At 42.1% G+C, this 21,299-nt stretch overlaps 1 protein-coding gene across 3 annotated transcripts; it reads right to left on the reverse strand.

The window, feature by feature from the left end:
• Positions 1 to 3,943: 3,943 nt before the first annotated feature.
• LOC120743286 lies at positions 3,944 to 15,766 on the reverse strand. Of its 3 annotated transcripts, XM_040046868.1 has the most exons (7): positions 15,602 to 15,766; positions 12,276 to 12,407; positions 9,252 to 9,485; positions 8,192 to 9,087; positions 7,981 to 8,041; positions 6,863 to 7,016; positions 3,944 to 4,340 (listed from the first exon to the last, which is right to left on the reverse strand). In XM_040046868.1, exons 4-7 carry the CDS (start codon positions 8,486 to 8,488, stop codon positions 4,208 to 4,210), a joined length of 645 nt encoding a protein of 214 aa, XP_039902802.1. In that variant the 5' UTR covers positions 8,489 to 9,087; positions 9,252 to 9,485; positions 12,276 to 12,407; positions 15,602 to 15,766; the 3' UTR covers positions 3,944 to 4,207. The 3 variants fall into 3 exon arrangements, 1 of the variants encoding a protein (XP_039902802.1); XR_005698141.1 differs by lacking the exons at positions 3,944 to 4,340; positions 12,276 to 12,407; positions 15,602 to 15,766 and having other exon boundaries at positions 6,961 to 7,016; positions 9,252 to 11,965; XR_005698140.1 differs by lacking the exons at positions 3,944 to 4,340; positions 12,276 to 12,407; positions 15,602 to 15,766 and having other exon boundaries at positions 6,514 to 8,041; positions 9,252 to 11,965.
• Positions 15,767 to 21,299: the final 5,533 nt, after the last annotated feature.

Below are 21,299 nucleotides of genomic sequence, written 5' to 3' on the forward strand. Positions count from 1 at the left end.
AGACTGCTTTTAGTTTCAGTGTCCTTATTTTGCCCTCAGTTATTGGTTCTCACTGTCTCCAGATCAGGTTCAAACACAGAGGAGATCAGGGCTTTGCAGCTGCTCCTAAACTGTGGAACAAAGACCCACGCAACATTAGAGACCTTCAACACCCTCCATCCTCTTCCTCTTCTCCTTATCCCAGCTAACACAGAGAGACACTCACAGCACACAGAGAGGAGTGTGGGGGGAAAGGCCCCACTCAGGTGGTGGAAATGACCTCAGGAACTTGTTGCTGTGAGGCAACAATGATCAGCACCACCATGCTGTTTGTTTCACTCATGGTTTCTCATCTTATTTTGTTTTAATCTGTTGAATTATTTCAGGACTTTGACTCCTTTAAATGTGCATCACTTTGGTCAGCAGCTGTTTCAGTAACACTTTATAACACCACCTGCAAATAAGGCTCAAGCAGCCTGTAGTTACCTGGAAGTTTGTGTAACAAGTAGGTTTGTACAGGAAGAATAAAATAATTACACTGTCAGTACATTTAAGTACAGCTCAGTCATTTTAAGTGCTGGGTTATTTCATGGCAAATCTCAGAACAACAAACAATATTCCATCTTTGTACTTTCCGGGCCGCGGCTCATATTATGGAGCGACTCAGCCTTAGCCTAACATCCTGGTACTTTACAGCAAAGCACGCTAAGAAAGGAAATCCAGCCACACTGTAGCCGACTGTCTGCATTGTAATCAGGCTGCAATGTAGGGACGTGTCTACAAAGAAGCTCCAGCTGAAAGGATTACAGCAGGTTAGTGTGATGACAGATAGAGGTGGAAATGTACTGACATGGAAAGAGTGTGTTGAGAAGCTGGAAGAGTGACGTGTGAGCAGCAGCTTCATGACAAGAACAAGCTCTTCAGATGTGCAGAGAAGGTCAGGAGGAGCTGTTTCTGTGTGCATGCAAACAATGGTTGGTGCAGTACATGTATGAGGACAGAGAGACAGTGGGAAGGTTTGCAGCAGCAGGGAAAGATGGGTTCCTGCTGGGGCTGGGATTACATCAGAAATCCACTCTGAGCCCTTCTTGTTAGCAGTGCTGATGGACAGGCTGGCAGATGAGCTCAGGCAGGAGTCTCAGCAGCTCTGTTTGCTGAGGACATTGTGATCTGTAGTGAGAGCAGGAAGCAGGTGGGTGGAAGAGAGCCTGCAGAGGTGGAGGTATGCTCTGAAGAGAAGAGTGTGTGTGAAGAAGCTGGAGACACGACAGTGAAGATGAAGGAGTGGAGGTGGTGATGGTGGATCAGTTTAAAGACATGAAGTCCTCCATACAAAGCAGCAAAGTCCAAAAGAGGTGAAGTGACAGTGTAGCAGGATGGAGTGGGTGCACACATGTATCAGCTGTGATCTGTGACAGGAGGACAGCAGCTACAGCCAACATGAAGCTTTACAGCCTAGTGAGGCTGTGATGATGGAGACATGACACAAAGACAGGAGGCGACCTGGAGGTGGCAGAGTAGAAGATTTGAACAAGTGAGCAGAATAGAAAGGATGGAAATGAGTGGGTGACAGGGACAGCTCAGGCTGAGGAGTCTACAGGACAAAGACAGAGAGGAAGGCTGAGACTGATGAACAGCAAACGTGCAGAAGAGGGACGCTGGATATATCCATGCACCATGTTGGACCTGGAACTACCAAACATCAAGTGTTTGTATGGAAAACCTGAAGCAGCCCAGGAAACGTGTCCATCCATAATATTTGTGTCATTAGTCTTTCTATAGTCACCTGAACACAACACAAATAACACACAAACCAACAATCAGCAGGGTTTGTGTTGTTTTACGTTCAGTAACCATGAAGCACGACTGCAAACATTTAGTATCACAAGTAGCAGCTAAACCATCGAATAAATGTTCCACCTGGTGTGTTTACACACAAATGTTGTGTTTATTTTTACGTGTGTGTGATGTTGATTTCAGCCTCATCATTGTTTTCCACAAATATACTGCACAGCATCATTTCCTGCTTCTGGTTTTCACACTAAATCTCTCAGCTTGAAAATAATTGGTTGTTATTGGTAGAAGTTATCAAATGAAATGAAAATGATGAACAGACTTAATAACAGGACAGGATTTGACCACAGCCTCCTCCAGGGTTCACTGACAATGGTCCAAAGAAGAGAAGCTGTCCAGTGAGCAGCAGCTCTGTGTGAAAACACCTGGTTGGTGTGGATGTTTCTAGCAGGAGAAGCAAATCTGACATCATCTCAAAGCAGTTCTTCAAACATGAAAATCACTTCACTGGATTCAAATCCACCAAGTCTGGATCCAATAGAGCAGCTGTGGCTGTGGTGGAAGTGGATATTTGCATCATGATGTGGAGATGACACGTGTGCAGTAACTGTGTGACACTATCATGTTAACATGGTGAAAATGTGTCCTTGTTAAAACGATACTACAAAGAATGAAGCAGCTCTGAAGGAAAAAGGGCTCCAGCCCATCACTAACAAGGTGGACCTAATGAAGTGGCCAGGAAGTGTGGTAGTAATGGCTTGTTTGTAAAAGCCAAAAATCAAACACATGATTTTAGCTCTGTACGTTCCACTTTTTGGGTCTCAGATGATAAAGAAGCAGATTTATTTACATCTATAACTGCTTATTCAGCTCCTGGTGGTGGGAGGTGGATTCAGGCCGACGTTCATCAAACCTAAATGAATTATTGGTCCTAACAGTAAGAGGCCACATGTATTAATGAGTGCTGGAAACCTCCATGTGTGTCTGCACAGGTGGAGATCACTGCAGAAGCTGAAAGCTTTGGTGCTTTTCTACTAGTTGCGACGACTCTGTGAAAATCTGCTGACAGTCTGAGGAAGTTTTTGGACTCTTGCTCACAAAGTAAAAGACATTTTACAAAGTGAACAGGAAAGAAACTTGTTCTGAGTGTGAGTGTTGTTGTGGATGCTGATGGATTGTTTCATGTTCTTCTGTTTCAAGTTGAATGAACAGCTCGTCTCCATGTTTATAAGCTCACATGATGCCTGTGCTCTCCACAGTTTGATCGTACGGATCAAAGTATCAGTGTGATTATCACTGTGTTCATTTCATAGGTAACATGTAAAGACAGCTGAACAGTGAAACGTCCATCATGCAGAAAATGACTGAAGCAGAACTTACTCAGTAATGACTTCGGCTGCTACGATACTGAAAATGATTCACAGACAATTTGCATCTTTCCTACACTGTTAAAAAGTCCTCCGTCAAAATACGGGAAATGTCCTGGTAATTTTCTGCCAGTACATTTTCTGTTTTTCTACGGACTATTTACGGTCATTTCCTTCAACCCACAATACGGATGATTCCGTAAATTCACAGTATATTCTCCGTACCATTCACGGACACTTTTGTTATTTCTAATACGGACAATTCCGTAAATTTAAAGTATGGAGAGTTCTCCAAAACCCTTACACCCCTCCCCCTCCAAAAAAAACAAAAACAAAATCATATTCCAAGGATTTAATAACAATTTCCATGGGGTGCTTAAAACGACAATACATTAAGATACATAAATATTACATAATGAACAGAGCTTCAAAATAGCACCGCTATGGACATTTATATCACAAATTCAGTTTCAGTCTGATGTTTCTGAATAACATGGATACATAAATAACAGCTGTAAATGGCAAATTACTTCAGTAGAAGAAAATCAAGCCCCTGCCATTGGTAAAAATGTAATTAAACCTATTTAAACAAGTCACTGAAGACCAAAAATCTGAAACAATCAACAATGTGCAAAACAATGTTTTACAAAGATGCACTTTAAACAATAAAAGAAATGTTATGTGAATGTTTTAATACAAGGTACAAATTTCAAGAAATAACCAACAGTAGCTCTAAACCAATACAAATGCTATAGTGGTTTCATTGTGAACATTTACTACAAACAGATCTCTTATGCTATGTTTTACCAATGCAAAACATGGGAATTTCATCTAGCATTGTTTATAAAATTGCATTTTTTTGTCCATTTCAAAAAGCTGTTTAATTCTTGCTTGCTATTCAATATGAAACTGCAAATATATGATGTACAGTTTAAGGAGATAGCAAGCATGAAGGAGAGAAGACCGAGTTCCATGTGTACGTGAGTGCATCCTCTCAGTACCTTTGTCCATTTGAATAAGCTACTAAAAGCAGCCCAAAAAGTTCCAGTTTGATTTCCAGTTTCATTTCAAATTTTCCAGGGATTTTCGAAGTTGTTGAGTTCAGACAGGAACTTGAGCAGTCTTGGTGGAACGTGTAGTTGCTTCATTCCCTTCATCTCAGCCTTTGACCCTCGTTCTGGATTTATTCCCAGGAACACTCTTTAGGAAATAGAAAATAGTTTTTGATTAAACACTCATAAAATATGAATGAAAACTACAGGCTAATGTGTAGGCTAAGCTACATACTTAGGAACTACATACTTAGGGAAGATAGTAACTTTAATCACCGGCGTGCTCTGTGTCAGTTTAAGTTTGCCATACAAAAAACAAACAAAAAAACCCCTACAGGATTATTTGTTTATCCATTTTAAAACCTATCAAAAATCATACCCAAATTTCATACATGCGTGACAGCGTGAGAAGGAAGAGTCAAATTACTGATTGCAAGAATTGCTTGAGGGGTCAAAATTACCAAAGCAGCTAACTCCAGTCTTCTTTTCATTAAGATGAAAGAAACTGATCCTCCACAGAACTTTATGTTGTCAAGACAGTTCAGCAGAAACTCTTGATCTCCGCAGTCAAGTTTGATGGGCATATAAACCTGGATGCCATACAATCTGAAGACTTAGAAGACAATTCCCAAAAGACAAGCCTCCCCAGACGCACTGTGAAAATGGTCATGCCATGGAAACTAAACGAAAACCTAAGCTCAAAGAAACTAAACTATGACAACTGTGACTCGAAATGGAGGAAGGGACACAGACAACTTGACAAAGACTGAATGAAAACACAGACTAAATACCCACAGGAGGTGATCAGGGGAAGTGGAAACAATATTAATAATCCAGAACTGAATTCAAAGTCCTGCTCCTCACATACAAGGTCTTAAATAATCAGGCCCCATCTTATCTTAATGACCTTGTAGTACCATATCACCCTATTAGAGCACTTCGCTCTCGCTCTGCAGGCCTACTTGTTGTTCCTAGAGTATTTAAAAGTAGAATGGGAGGCAGAGCCTTCAGTTTTCAGGCCCCTCTTCTGTGGAACCAGCTTGGATTCAGGACAGACACTATCTCTACTTTTAAGATCAGGCTTCAAACTTGGAACACCAGCGTACTTGATGATGTCACAGGTACAGAGTTTTTACTGCCATCCCCTCTTAATTTAACTGTGATTAATATGTTATGAAGCTTAATTTTAATCTCAGCCAAACCGATTTACTCAGGAACAAATAAAACACTGAAATAAACCAAACATTAACATTTCGAAGTTATCTAAGAGACTTCTATACCATTTTTAACCTGAGTAGTTAAAGACTGCGGGGGGAGGAGGGGGAAGGGGTGTGTGTGGCTGGGAGTCTGCTGTTCTTGCTGGCTCTAGTAATCCTCGACCTCCCGGTCTGCTATAGAGCTGGTGGGAAACAGATGTCTCCGAAAACATCGGAGAATAGTTGGAAATCTGGTATCTTGATAAATCGAGCAGATATTTGAAGCTTACACAGCTACATTCTCGCTTGAAAATAACTTGAAAGTTTGTTTTGTGACCCAGAAAGAGTAATATTTTAAGTTTTTAGCCGTTCTCCTCCGCCATCGCTGCGTTTGGGTTTTGGACCAAATGCATTCTGGGATATTTAGCTGTACGAAGTGCACACAAGTCACCACCGATGCATGCTCGATAAAACAGGTGGAGCAAGAACCCATATGGGAATTTTTCGTAACTTGAAAAGAACTTGACACTTTTGCAATATAACATAAGAAATCACAAATACAAAAATAAAACTCAAAATGCTGGGTCACAGACGCAGCCCCTGACTTGTCTGTCATAGGGTTCTGCGATATGACAACAATCTCATATCCCGATATAAGACATTTATCATCCTGTCAACGATATAAATCACAAAAATGTAATATTTTATGTAAATTCTGTGAATCTCGGGCAACTCGACTTGCGTGAAGTGTTTCCAGCTGGGCGTCCTTTACCTGGAGTCGAGTGTTTTAACCGATGCGTGAAACTATACATTTTTAGACAAGTTGTAACGGCCACCATTTTCTTTCAAAGTTTGAGTCTAAGGTTTATTTTTTAGCACCTGACGGCTCTTTTTTTTTTTTTTTTTCTTCTCATCTGTAGACTCTCTGCTTACACTTTCACGTGATTCGGTTTATTTTGAAAAGTCTCAACAGGATCTTGAGCTTTATTGTGGAAGGTTTACGTGGAAAACAAACAAATGGACAGCGGAGCCACACAGTGGTTTTACCGTCATTGTTGCTAACGACAACACGTAAAAACAGGTTTGTCCGTCCATGGTGTGGTTATATTAAATATAAGAGAAAGAGAAAACTTTAAGACATTAATATCTCCGCTACAGTGACCATCAAAACGATGAAAAAATATTGCTGTAAACAGTTTATTTTATGACACCACAAAACAAATGATAGAGTAATAGGAAACGACAGATGTTTTTGTATTGTCATCCGATATATCCAACAACCCTAGTCTGTCACATATACTCCGTGTGAACCTGAGCACATGAAACTGTGGTGTACCTGCCAGGTATGTTGTTCTATAAAGACATCAGACCCTTGTGCTATCCTCAAGAATTACATTTCTAACAGTTTGTTCAGAATCTCCAAGACTGTATCATATACGATGCTGCTCAACCAGTGAAAAATCAAAGTGCTTACCTTTGAATGAACTCCAGGGTAAGTGACATCTCTTTTGGGTATTTTATGTTCAAGACATAAAACAAAGCAAAAGTGTACGCCAGAGCCACAATAGGGGAGTTGATGTGGTCGTTTACAATTTCTTGGTCAACAGCTACCTTGAAGTGCTGGTCACCTTAAAACATAAGACATCAGTATTACTAAAGACAATCACAAATGCCCATATACGTTTGCTTATTAGGATGCCATTAGTTGCGACCTGAAACAGCGTCTTCTTGGGGGTTCATGTTAAAAATATACATCAAAACAACATTACCGTTATACTAATATCATAAAAACAATGACAACCAGGTTAAATTCCACAAGTGTCTCTTAGGTGACCTGCTCTAAAACCTTTAAACACATTTTTTAAAATCCAACATCACGGATAGTATTACATTTGTGCCATTATTTTTTAGAGTTGGTATCTGTAATGTAAATTAGCTTTAATAATATAGCATTTCATGCCCAATCTGTATAAAAAGTGGTCTTCATAACAGCCACATGTCAATTGCTATGTCATATGCATATGACCATGACTAAAACCAGTACTTAAAGGAAATGTGTCATAGTTTTTACAATAGCTATGTGTATGAATAACAAGACATGCCTATAACTTAGTTAATTAAAATAATAGCAACAATAATAAAGTAATACATTTTTTGGTTTACATGCTTTTCAGCAGCACAGGACCAAATGTATGAATAGGTGAGCAGATGACATCAATCACAACAGAGATGAAAACGTATACCATATAGATATGACTAGACCAAGATGAAGATAAAAAACCCCAACACAAAATGAAAAAAACCTAATAACGATATTTGAACAACCTGCTCAATTGAGATCTCATCTATAGACCATTCCTGTTACCCAACTCAGTGCATAGGTTTTAGACAATGTTTAACTCCAGTTTGTTCATTTTGACACATTTGGTAATATTCTTCCTTAGTTCTTCTAAATTATTTAAAATGATACTAATTTGGTTGTCTATATACTATCTGAAGACAACCAACCATCCCAAATCTAATGCTGCTAATGCATTGGATGGTAATATTCCCGGATTTTCAACTGGAAAGTGTGTAATATAGACTACAAACCCATAGCAAGTATGCAGGGGGTGCATGGGATGCTCAGTCCATCAGCTGTGCAAATCTGTTGCTGTACAATAAAACACAGAAACACAGGGAATGTCATTGTGAGCATTACTTGGGCAATGCAATTGATTGGTCTGCATTTAGTTTAAGACATTTCATGCAAAAGCACATTTTATGTTTGAGTACATTAAGCCGGGGGGGGGGCTAAACCCACCTTATTTTGGTACATAAGATAGTGAGGGTTTTCCTTGAAGTACTTTGCAATTCCAGCTATCAGTGATAATGGACCTTCCAGTATTTCGATGCCTTTTAAGTTAAGAAAGTCTTTTATGGGCTTTTCTTTGATTGTTAGTTCTTCTGATAGCCTTGTTTGACCTGCAAAGCCAAGGAGAGTCTGTGTGTGCTCAAAAAGGTGGACTGCCTCAAAAAGGAAGGGCCACTCATCCACTATTTTGTTTACAGCAGTTCCTTTGTTTATAGTTGCACGTTGGATGCAATATGTTTCAGCCATCAGTTTTCGAACAAATGATTCCTGAAGACGGTCAGTGTTGAAGGCTCTTTTTAACTCTTCTTGCTTAATTTCTAGTTCTTCTGTGTCCTCAACTGCAGGCTGCCACTCAACACATCAATACCAATCTGAACATGTAGGCTTCTTCTTTCTGGCTTCATCATCTGCCATTTTCTTTGCTGAGCAGACCGTTAATGGCCTCCTAACATTTTCAACTCTGTTTTCTAGCTGTATAAACAAAGACTCATATCCTGTTCCAATGACTTTAGTTCCACTGAGCTCTCTGTCTTGAAAAGAGAAGGGATATTCCTGCACAATCTGCCTTGCAATCTCTCGCAGCTTTGCTCTTCCTGGTCGTATGTTTTCTTTACAGAGGACATCATCAATAATAACACGAACAAGTTCTCTTCTCTCCTTAGGCTTTGGTCTCTTCTTTTCCCTCAACGCAAGCATGAGGTTGGGAGGCATTTTGTGCCATGGTACAGCATATGGCTCACAGGGTAAGGAATAATCCATGGGACCAGGAGTTAGAGATGATGTTTGGGGCTGATGGTCACTCTGTGGCAAAGGTCTTGAAATGGAGACCAATCCAACTTGTTGCTCTATGAAATACACAAATTAATATTAGCTCAGTTTTTAAAATTACTTACACACATAATTTTAGTCAACAATCTGGGGAAGGTATACACAAATCTATTCATAACTTTGCTTTGGTAGCAGCATTTCCTTTGGAAAAAAAATTGCACACACACCCCTATAGACTTACCGACACTGAAGGCCTGAATCAGTCTTCGACACTGAATGGGTGGTAGAATTCCATCGACGTCCTCAATCCTGACAAAGTTAAGGTCATCTACACTGTTTACTCCAATCACTTCCAGTCGAGCCATGAGTAAATCCATGAGATCATTGCTGAGCAATGGCATAGCTTGTTTAACCAACTCTTTTACTAGCTCCATAGTGGCATATGCTTAAGCGGGAGGAGGGACCTTGCACCTTTCTGATAAAAGGAAAGGGGAGAAAAATCACCAAGCTGGTCAATATTTTTGCAAATGAGCTTATCAGAACAACTTTTCTCAAGTTCATAGACCCCAAGCTCAGGCACCCAGCTGGCATTTTTCTCCCTCAGCAAAAGAAGGACAGTTGTTTCATTTTTAATAACAATGCTTACTATTTGTCCTAACTGTAGCTGTCTCTTGGTGTATCTCATTAGGACAAGGAAACCATTCTCATATGAAGTACCTCTGACTTTAACTTTATCTGTCACAACTGAGTTACTTGAGGTAACTTCAAAGTCTGCAACTGCCGCTCTTATGCCACCGTCATACAGATCTGGATAAAATGTAGTTGAGTTGAAAACCTGAACCTGTGGACTGAACAGGCCACCATGACTCTGATAAGCCTGGTACAACTGATGTCTATCAGCAAGAGACTTGGTCACATTTTTGAAGTTTTTACTTGACCTGATGCACCTTTTGAAATAACTATGCTTGGTTTCAAAGCGCATAGTCCACATATGTATGAGTGGACCAAACTGTAAAGTCAAATCAGCATAGTGAAGCAGATAGTGGTGTTTTGGTCTGAGATTTACATGGGGGAATAACTCCTGCCTCATTTCCACATACTCTTCGACGAGTACCTTCATGTACGCAATCTGCGACTCTGATAGCATAGGTGCACAGACAATTTCAACCAGCTCCCTCAGAAGAAGTATAAGCAGCCATACAGCATTGTCAGCATCTTTAATTCTGTCATGCACCAAAATGGGTAAAAACCTCAACAGCCACCTGTTCTGGGCTGCATGGCCTCCAAGCTTTATTCCCTTGTTGGAAATGGCATTTGGTTTGTCACCACTTTCACCAGAAAAAGATCCAAGTCTGTCATTTAGTGACTCATAGCTGAACCACTTTTTTGTTTTTATTAGGAACTGCAAACATAGTGCTATGTCATAGTCAACAACACCTTCAAAAAGGTCATGTGCCAGACATGGTGGCAGTCCAGGCTGACAAACATGAAAGTTAGATAATCTGTTGAAAACACTGTTGCCTTTAATTCCATGATGCATTGTTACATCAGGATGACTCTCCAAAAAATTCAGAGACTCATTATATCCAACAGGATCTCTATGCATGGCAACTGTGAGTGAGTTAGACCTAAAGTCATCTTTTGAAACAAGACAATATCTACAGAAATACATACAAGAGCTGAAGTTTTCTGTAAACCCACCAATCATGTGGGAGCCCAGGTTATCTCCCATTATGCATGCAACAGTACCAGTATACAGCTTGCCCTCAAAAGATATGCCTTTTAACTCCAGCTCACACAAGTCTGACACAAGTTTACTGAAAACTTTATCCACACGAAAATATTTGCAGTCTTCCTCTAGACAGAGCAGTACCAACTGTATTTGGTCAATAGCTGATCTGTGGTGTGTACATAAATTTCCCAAGGTTAAGTAGACAGCTAAAATTTTGTGCTTTCGTTTGGCAGATCCAAGAGGGTTGGCCACCTCAAAGGAATCTTGAAAAAGCATCACCTTTAAAGAATCTGGATCTGAAGAAAACATGGCATTAGATTTAATGACATGCCCATCTGTAATATCACAGATTGCACCATCAGCAGCAGAAACAGAATTAAAACTCTGTTGAACTGCATTTCCCTCTTTCAGCAATGCAGTGAGGCTTTCCAGAACTGGAATGTGATGATAATGCCTCTTCTGCCCATTATCATTGTACCCAAGCTTGACTTCCACAGGGTGAACATAGTTATAGTGTGCCTTGTAATACTGCAGCCTTCTATGGTGTGTAGATAATGAACCATTTTCATTCAAGGTTTCGTACATAGGACTCTGCTTGTAAACAGTTTGCTTAAGACATCTAAATGTCTCAGCTGGAACACCATACTGTTCAAGTTCTTGAGACAAAACATCCATTGTGTACTCCTGCTGAATATCCTGAAGGGTTTTCATTTCATTTGCAATCCCTGTAATTGTAGATGCTGGAACTAAACACTTTGCCTGCAATCTCAAGAAAAACAAAGCTAGATTTGTTGTATAGGCATCTTGAATGTTATGATTCACAACATCAATGCTTTGGGCTGCATCAGTCACATCAGTGTTTTCAGTTACATTTTCTGTTACATGTGCTCCTTCACCTAGTAAGGGCTGTCCAACTTCACATATATGTGCAGGTGCTATCTGGGTGACAGTCCAGCCTCTATGACACCTGGAAATGTGAGATGAAAAGGATGTCTTTACATTAAAAGTTTTGGCACAATTACCAAAAGGGCAAGTTACACTTAAACCCTCTTGTATGTGACCACTTAAGTGAGTCACAAGCCTTTTAACATCTGCATATTCTCTGTTGCAAAAATTCAACAAACACTTTAGCTGCACAGACACATTTCTGTTCCAGGTTTGTCTGGTACTTGTATCTTTGTGTGTCCGTGACATATGAACAGCAAAGCAGCTGCATGAGGAAAATCTTCTGCCACAATCTTTATGGCCACACAAAAAAAATACATTGTTAATGTGTCTGTGTGATCTGCAGTGTTTCAGGTATTCAGTCAAAGAGATGCACTTAAATCCGCAAACATTGCAAGTCAACATAACTGAATAAGGATGCACCAATCAGATATCATTCTGATCCAAACACAAAGAGATGGAACAAATAGTCATTGTAATATGTCAAACTACAAGCCAATCGATTTAATTCAAGCCTGTTTCAGTGTTTAACTTGCCACATTTCAGTGGCAGCTAGTGCGAGTTTCCCTCCTCCCCGCTCTCACTTACACCGGAGCTCAAAATGATAGCTTCCTTTTCAGCTTCCAAAGGTAACAAGCTCACATGGCCTTGTTCCAGTTCTGCCAATGTTTGTTGTTGCAAAAGTCATTTAAGGCACCCACTCCACAGATCACAGCTGTCCTATGGAGAAAAAAAAAATTCAAGATCTTGAAAGAGCATGTTTTTACTTAAAAGGAACTTTACCTTTTTATTCAATTATTAATATCCTCAGTTTAAATTTTTACCAAATTAACTAGATAAGCACCAAGTTAAAAAGCATACCAAAGTTAATTAAATGGTGTCATTAATAAATGCAGTCAGTCAATATAAAACCATACTTCATATGGGCTAAAAACCAACCAACCAACCAAACAAACAAACAAAAAAGACACACACACAAAAAACCCCAGTGCAATCTGTAAAAAAAAAAAAAAATTCTATGCATTAAAAAAGGGATATTTACTCTTCCTACTTTTCACAATAAAAGTCCTGCACAGTCATTGCTGTACTCTGGTTACATGACATGTGACTATTGTGGTTATATCAGTTTTGGACAAGTATCAGATTTCATTTTTTAATTTCTTTATACACTAAGGAATATACTCTTTTCCCTTTTCTCTTAAAAACATCTGTTAAGCTAAAATTGTGTCATTAAGAAAAAGCATGGGTTACAAAAAACAAAATATTTGTTCTATTTAACAAAATAAAATGCAGAAATAAGTGTACACATTAGCTTTCCAACTGCTAGTGAAAACTGTTTTCTTTCCAAATAAATCTCTCACTGAACTAACACAGCTAATCCCCCAGCATGTTTGTACTCTATTGTTACCTCGGCCAGGTCCGCGGCTCTGAACCGTGGTAAAGAGACCTCTGGCTAAAACATCGGTTCCGTGTCGGGCTCGTAGCCGGTAATTACCTTTACTGTCTGGGTAAACTTTGCTAGCTAGAGACAGAGAGAGGCGCTGAAGAGCTGCTACAACGGAACTTTCTTGTTTCGGAGGCGGCGAACACAGTGTATAGTCGAGTCTTAACAGCCTACTTACAACTGGGCTCGTTTTTGGCTGCAGTGGTTATTATTGTAATTATATGCTTTCATCTTCTGTTTCTCGTCGGTAACAACTAGTACTTATCGACTCTCCTCTTTCTCCCTTCCTCGCGCTCACTGACGCGCGCACACACACAACGGGAGGGGCAGTCCCACACATTCAAGCACGGACTACACCCCCCATCGGGCTATGTTCTTAAAGGGCTATGCTTGTAACACTCTGCTAATGTTGTCTTCATGTTAAATAATTTTTTGAATAATGTTTTTTTTTTTAATATTTAAACGTCACGCCAATATGGGCTGCAAGTAAAGGTGACGCGAGCTGCGAGTTTGAGACCCCTGACACACCTTAATGCAAGGTGCATTTCCCCAGAAACATGTCAGTCGACGCAGCTAGCAAACATTGTGACTGGCCTTTTAAGCACAGTCTATTTTCTGCTATTTCCCCCACAGAGTCTTTAAATTCATCACCAAGCGGATAACAAATTATTCTTCATTTTGGACATATTGTTTGCACCAACTGTAATCTCCAACTAACCAAGTATATCAAACTCCCATTAACTCATTAGTTAGCTAGAAGGCCTACATTTAGCAAAGCATAAACTAGAGATGGCACGATACCACTTTTTTATGTCCGATACCGATACCGATATCATAAATTTGGATATCTGCCGATACCGATATGAATCCGATAGTGTTTTTTAATCAACAAAACTGTTTTTTAAATATCTTGCTGCATTTTGTATAAGTTCATACTCAAGTTTAAAACAACAACTACACTAAAGCTATTCTGTTATACCTGTATGCAAAAAAAAATATTTCATAGTTCAGCAATACTGATCAATCTAATAAACTTAGACCTACACCATCCTCCCTATTCTGGTATTTTAAAGAGTACTTAGCATAAATATTAAGCAACCTAACTAATAGGGTTCCAACTCCCAGCAACAACAAAAATAAATAAATAAAAAATAGGGAACCACCCCTCACGCTCCACCTCATGATGCTTAATCGACGTAATCAACCTTAATTTGATGCAGTGTGAAAAAAATGCACAGAAATCAATTATTTTTCAAGAAATATTAAATAGATTCAACATCTTTCTTCAACAAAATTGCAGACTGCACAGATGGTACCTTCCCAAAGGAAAAAGTACTATAGCTTACTAGGGTATATATATATATATATATATATATATATTAGACTTAATAGTTACTATATACAGTAATTGACTTCTATTCATTTTACATCAAATTAAAACTTTGGGTGTCAGATAATTATTGATTAAAAGCTAGACATTTTAAATGAGAATAAGAAAGAAAAGTATGTCTTTGTGCCCCCTTTTCCCTGTTAATGCCCTATCGGCCCCCCTGGCTAAACTTTGCTAGATCCGCCCCTGCACAGTTACCAGCGTCAGCTACGTAGAAAAAGATCCTGGAGTAGAAAGTAATATTAAATAAATTCTAACAACATCTTATCAAGCTTAAACGTGCTGCTGTTGTTCAGCCGCTGGTTTCCTCTTTCTGGTGCAAAGTGGGCCAAAAGCAAACTAGAGACACAGACTCGCGACAGAAAAGCTGATCAGCTGATCATTAAGCAGTTTCATGATTGAAGTAGCAGCAGGAGAGGCAGTCGCTCCATATATCGCTTGTTAAGCTTAACGCAGGAATGCTTTACAAACATTCAGAGATGGACTTACAAACTTGCTTTACTTCTCTCGGGATAACTTTGTCGGAGATGAAATGCCGGGTTGCTAGCGAAGCTCCACATGCTATCCAGACCACCCACAGGTCCCGCATGCCACAGCCGCTCTATCACGTGATGCATACTGCTCCGACGTGCTAACATTCTGAGGTGAGTTACGGCGTGTTGCAAGTTTTGTGAGGTGCTTTCGTGATATTTAATGGATCGGATTACATTTTTTATTTTTCTCCGATATCCGATCCAGTAATTTAGGTCAGTATCGGACCGATACCGATACGTAATATCGGATCGGTCCATCTGTAGCATAAACCATACGATACAGGGAATAAACTTACTCATACCATAAGCATTTATTTATACGAATATCTGTCAAATAAAAACTGGTAATTATATAGCGAAACTCTGCCTAACAGCCAAACAAGTGCCATTAAATATAAATTATCGTTACTTCAAGATTACTCAGCAAATTCTTCGATGTGGCAGACACGAACTGACCATTATTAGGACAATTTTCAACAAAAAACACATAAAATTAAGTCTTTTAAGATATACATTTTAAAATGTAAAATACATATTTGATATTTACCTGAGAAAGGTGCAAAATTGTCTCCAAATCTCTGCCCATGAAGATGGCTGCCTTGATTGTAAACTTTCCCGCCTCTTGCTTCGATTCTTGTTTCCAGAATGTAATGCGTAATTAAAGAAATACGAAAAGAAACCTGTGAAAAATCAAAACGGAAAATTCCTTCATAAAAAAACGATAGATTGTACGGTATTTTTACGGATTTTTTTTTACAGTGTATAAAATACCTGAAGTTCAACCAGATTAAGACTCCATGATACGGCCCACAGCACAGGAAGTACAGGGTACTTGTTTCATTGTTTCCTGCAGAAACCTGACTCGGTGTCCAAGTCTACCATGAACAGAAGACAGCATGAAAGTAAATACAGAGGGTTCACTGCAAAGTGAAAGCCACTCATCACCCTCAAGAATACAAAGGCTTGATTGGCCTATGGAAGAAAAAAGTATGGAGAAGGTGTGGAACAGCTCATGATACAAAGTATACTGCATCACCTGTAACACTGCGTGATGGTTTGGGCATGCACTGCCAGTGGCACTGGGACAATGCTGATTAGTGACGATGTGACACACGATTGAAGCAGCCGAATCAAATCTGAGGTGTTCAGAGACATACTGGCTGCTCAAATCCAGCTAAATGCAGTCACACTGATTGGGCTGCGTTTCAAAGTACAGATAGTGTTAGAGAGTGTCTCTGGGATGCTGGGATGATAGCTCCCTCAGGACTTAAACTCCGGTCAGAGAGTGGGGCACAGAGAGTGATGTCCGGATATACTTTAATGGAAGTTAATAGCAGCTCAACAGTACAGCAGTAGGCATACTTAACGAATGTGGGAGGGGGTGGACAGACGTGTGGTTCTGAATAACAAGAAACAAGGAGAAACAGTTTTCACATATAAATATAACACTCGTCACTTCCCAACATCATGCCAATATAATGATCTGTAACCCAAATAATCAGCTGAATGCTCTGACATAAGAAAGTCCCACAATCCCATTTAAACAGGCAGGAAACAAGAATATCTATATATCTCAGACAACAGAAAAGACCTAATGCCCCCAAATTAGGAAAGGTCAGCAATTACATGGTCTTCAGTGCCCTCTTGTGGCTAAATAACACAACCGCGGTACACAGATCCAACCCGCAACAAATGCTACGGTGGTAAGTCACATGCCTCTACCACTCTTGATAAATCTCCCAGCATAAACCCCCTGTAATCAATGTCAAAGTACAACCCGTGCTATAAGTGGAAATAGACTCGTAGAACCGGAGGGATTTTGACTCACATTTGCACAGGAACGCACACGGCTGGAGATCGCTATTCCCCCACACTCATGGAGAAAAACATGGCTAGTGCTCCTCGGACTCGTGATACGGCAGGAGCGTCGTAAAAACATGTGACGTCATCACCGCAGCAAACAGTAAGAACAAAGTGGAACTTATCGGCAGAAATTAACACTGCACTTATAGCGATGCGATTGAAATATAAGGAGACTTTCGGACACAGCCGCCCCCAAATTTAAGTAATAAATTTGCTCTTCAACCGAAAGTCTAAGCATCATTGGGTTTACAGTCCTCATCATCCTCCCAGGCTGAGAGTCTGACTAATCTGGCAACTGGTCGAAGATATGTCTGTCCTTTGATTGTCACCTCAGCCGCTCTCACCCGACCGTCTGGCCCTGGACAGGCCTTGACCACCTTTCCGATGGGCCACTGCGCTCGCGGTAGTTGTGAGTCAACCACCATAACCACTTGTCCCATGGTCAAGTTGTCAGTTTCCCCCTGCCATCTTTGTCTCCTCTGAAGATCCGGCAGATGGTGACGCAGGAAGTTGGACCAAAAATGGTCCGCCAGAATCTGACTATGGCGCCATCGCCGTCTTCCCAGCATCTCACTCGAAGCATAAATCACCTGGGGGAGTGATGCATCTCGTCGCCCCATTAGCAATAAGTTGGGTGTGACTGGATCCGGATCCGCTACATCCGAAGAGACACACCCAAGAGGCTTTGCATTAATGATCCCTTCCACTTCGATCAGCACAGTTTGCAAAACTGCCTCTGTCACCGTATGGCCTCCCAACACCACTTGAAGAGCTGTCTTCACAGATCTTATCTCCCGTTCCCAAGTACCTCCAAAATGGGGGGAACCTGGTGGATTGAACCGGAACCCAATCCTCTGCTCCGCCAGCTGCTCTTTAATGGGGGCTTCAAGAGCTGAGAAACTAGACCGCAGTTCGGTCTCTCCTCCCCTGAAGTTGGTACCACAGTCAGATAGGATCTCATATGGCTTGCCCCGGCGTGCAATAAACCGACGCAGAGCCATGAGAAAGGCATCGGTATCTATGCTGTCCAACAGGTCAAGATGCACACAGCTCGTAGTCATGCATTTGAATATGATACCCCAGCGCTTTTCAGTGCGCCGTCCCACTTTGATGTTGTAAGGGCCAAAGCAGTCGACCCCTGTGGACCAAAAGGGTGGTTTATATAGGCGCAGCCTCGCGGGGGGTAGATCTGCCATCCGAGGAATATCAGGACTGGCTCGCCACCTTCGACACTCACCACAGCTGTGCTGGTGCCGCTTGATTGCCTCCCTTCCTCGGAGAATCCAATATTTCCTCCTCATCTCCCCGAACACTCGTTCTGGCCCAGGGTGCAACAGCTGCTCATCGTATTGCCTGATCAGTAGTTTAGTCACCGGATGCTGCGGATCAAGGACTATGGGGTGCATGGCATCCAAGTCCAGACCTTCTGCTCTTCTGAGTCTTCCCCCAACTCTTATCAGTCCAATAGCCGGATCATACTCTGGAGCAAGTGTTAGCAGGCGACTCTGCTTAAGAATTGCCTTACCAGCAACCAGGGTCTGTAATTCCTCGGGGAAGCTATCATTTTGAGCTTGTTTCAGGAGATGCAGCTCAGCAGCTGATACATCTGTAGCAGTCATGACATGGTTTTCGTGATTAGCAGCCGCCCCATGAAGGATCCGATGGGTAGCCTTAACCGCTTCACTCCATTTGCCAAAATTGGAAATTGGCACCGTTTGCTGTGGACTGCATGTGGTGGTGGTTCCACAGAATGCTGTTCCTCTCAGCTCCCCATCGTCTTCTTGACCTTCACCTTCATGGAGAGTTGGCCAGGTATCAGGGTTCGTTAAAAGGAAAGGTGGGCCCTGAGTCCAACGGTTTGGTTGACCCAGCTTGAGAAGGCTTTTCCCTCGCGTGAGGTCATCAGCCGGATTGTCCTTGGTGTTGACATATCTCCAACTTGACACCTCGGTAAGATCTTGTATTTCGGCAATCCTGGTACCAACAAAGACCTTATAGCGGCATGAATCCGATTGGATCCAGGTCAAAACGGTTGTTGAGTCGCTCCATAGGGTAATGTCACTGGGTTGAAATGCCAGCTCGGTCTCCAGTACTCTAGCCAGTTGGGCTCCGGCAAGAGCTGCACATAACTCCAAACGTGGCATAGAAATCTGTTTCCGGGGGCTTACTCTTGACCTCGCCATCATGAATGCCACGTGGACGTCGCCTTGGGAGTCCTGTGTTCGCAGATAGGCTACTGCTCCATAGGCTCTTTCGGAGGCATCACAAAATATGTGAGCCCCTCTATCCGGTCTCCCGACGTCGGCTCTTGGTGAGACATAGCATCTTGGTAGTTCCACCTGTGGCAAGTTCACTAGTTCCTTCTCCCACTGTGTCCATCTGTCTAGTAAGGCCGTAGGATGGATTTGTTCATCCCATCCAACTCCTGCCTTCCAAAGATCCTGAATTAGAACCTTTGCTCGAGTTGAGAAGGGTATGAGGAAGCCCAGAGGATCATATTGTGATGCCATCACCCGGTAAACATTTCTCAGTGTGGGCAGAGAGTACTCCACAGGTCGATGCCTGTATCCAAGGCGGTCAGTGAGACAGTTCCAACGAAGGCCCAGAGCTGGTTCTTCTGGGTCTTGGCTGTGCTGGGAGAGCCAAAGCTCTGTGCTGGCTGCTTTGGCTTCCATTGGTAGGTGTTCCACCACCGATGGAACATTACTGGCCCATTGCCTAATCTCGAATCCCCCTTTGGCGAGTAACTCTCGCATCCGATCTATGAGTGTCTTAGCCTCCTCTGCAGATTGGAGACTATGCAAACAGTTATCGACGTAGAAGGCCCTCTCCACCGTGTCCAAGATATCTTCATTACCCTGGCTGTTGTCCCTGACATGTCTTTGGAGGGCATAGGTGGCACAACAAGGACTGCACGTTGTACCAAAAGGCAGAACCTGCCACTCGTACACACTTGGCTCCTCATCCTTCCTCATAGACCTCCATAGGAAGCGGAGCAGAGGTTTGTCTTCAGGCAGCAACCGAATTTGGTGGAACATTGCCTTGATGTCACCACTTATGGCCACAGTATGCTCCCTGAAGCGGAGGAGGACCCCAAGCAGTGAAGGTCCCAGAATTGGACCTGGAAGCAACTGGCTGTTGAGGCTGAGCCCGTTGTATTGGTATGAGCAGTTGAATACAAGTCTAGCCTTGTTGTTGTGGTGAACTACATGGTGGGGTAGATACCATGACTCGCCCGAACAATCCACCTTCTCAGGTGATAGTTTCTCAACATAGCCTACCACCTCCAGTTTATGCACTTCCTGACAATAGGTTTCAGCCTGCCCTGGGTCTCTCGCTATCCGACGTTCAGTACTCCGTAGCTGTGGTAGCAAGGCCAGTCTGGGTGCCCAGAGGCGAGGACTGTCTTTGCGACGGAGGAGGGGCGTTGCATATCTTGTCACTCCCTCCACCTGCACTCTGGTTGTGCGCTGCTCAAGAGCTTCAAGTGCTTTCTGATCTTCCTTAGAACGTGTCGCGGTCTTCACATTTGTGTATGGGAGTACATCTGTCTTCCACAATCGTTCTACATGTTGAAGGAGATCATTGTTTGGGGACCCAGTAAAGAGACACTGTTGCTCTTCCACAGCGAACTGGGTTAAGTTAGCTGGACCCTGCAGAGCCCATCCAAGGCGGGTACAGACTGCCAATGGACCCCCAGGAGGGCCAGACCGTACAGGCTTTGTTGGGACAAGCAGATGAGGGAAGTCTGAGCCAATAAGGACTAAAGGCTGCACCCTGTCGACAGGGGAAAGTGGGAGTCCCTGCAGGTGTGCATATTTTTGCATGAGTGCCTTAACCGGATAACTGTGCTCGGAGAGGCCCAGTTTGTCAGCAGTGAAGGCATGATGGATGTGGTATCTCACCTTAGGATCATGGGCAGGGGAAATCTCAAAGGAGACCGAGGCCCCTTGCAGGTGAATCACATCCTGACGAACAGTTCTTAATGGAAGTGTCTCGGCTTCCTTCCCTAGATTGAGGTGCTGCACGGCTGGTGGTAGGATGATGGATCGTTCAGAACCGTCATCTAGTACAGCAAAGGTCTCCAATGAATACCCAGCATTGTACAGATACACCTTCACAACCTTTAGCAGGACCTTATGCGGACGGTTTGGGTGATCAATGTAGATGGTGGACGTATCTGGGGCAGTGCCAACCATCAGGACTTTCCTAGGCTCCTGTTGGCAAACCTCATGCAGCACTGTAAGATGTTGCTGTTTGCACACTTTACAGGGTGCCTTCAGGGTGCACACATCAGGTGCATGATTCCATCCACAACGCCAACAACCTTTATCTTTGATCCACTCTGCAATTTGGGTGGTGGACAGTGTCTTAAATTTGGG

Source organism: Simochromis diagramma, unplaced genomic scaffold, assembly GCF_900408965.1.
Source record: "Simochromis diagramma unplaced genomic scaffold, fSimDia1.1 OVJJ01000424.1, whole genome shotgun sequence".
In the NCBI taxonomy this organism is placed as follows: domain Eukaryota; kingdom Metazoa; phylum Chordata; class Actinopteri; order Cichliformes; family Cichlidae; genus Simochromis; species Simochromis diagramma.

Excerpts from the sequence above, each read along its gene's own strand:
- LOC120743286 (XM_040046868.1), bottom strand. The coding sequence starts at position 8,488 with ATGGCTGAAACATATTGCATCCAACGTGCAACTATAAACAAAGGAACT. Across the intron at positions 8,042-8,191 it reads ATCTTATGTACCAAAATAAG|CAACAGATTTGCACAGCTGA; the intron begins GTGGGTTTAGCC and ends TTTATTGTACAG. Across the intron at positions 4,341-6,862 it reads ACCCTGGAGTTCATTCAAAG|AGTGTTCCTGGGAATAAATC; the intron begins GTAAGCACTTTG and ends TATTTCCTAAAG.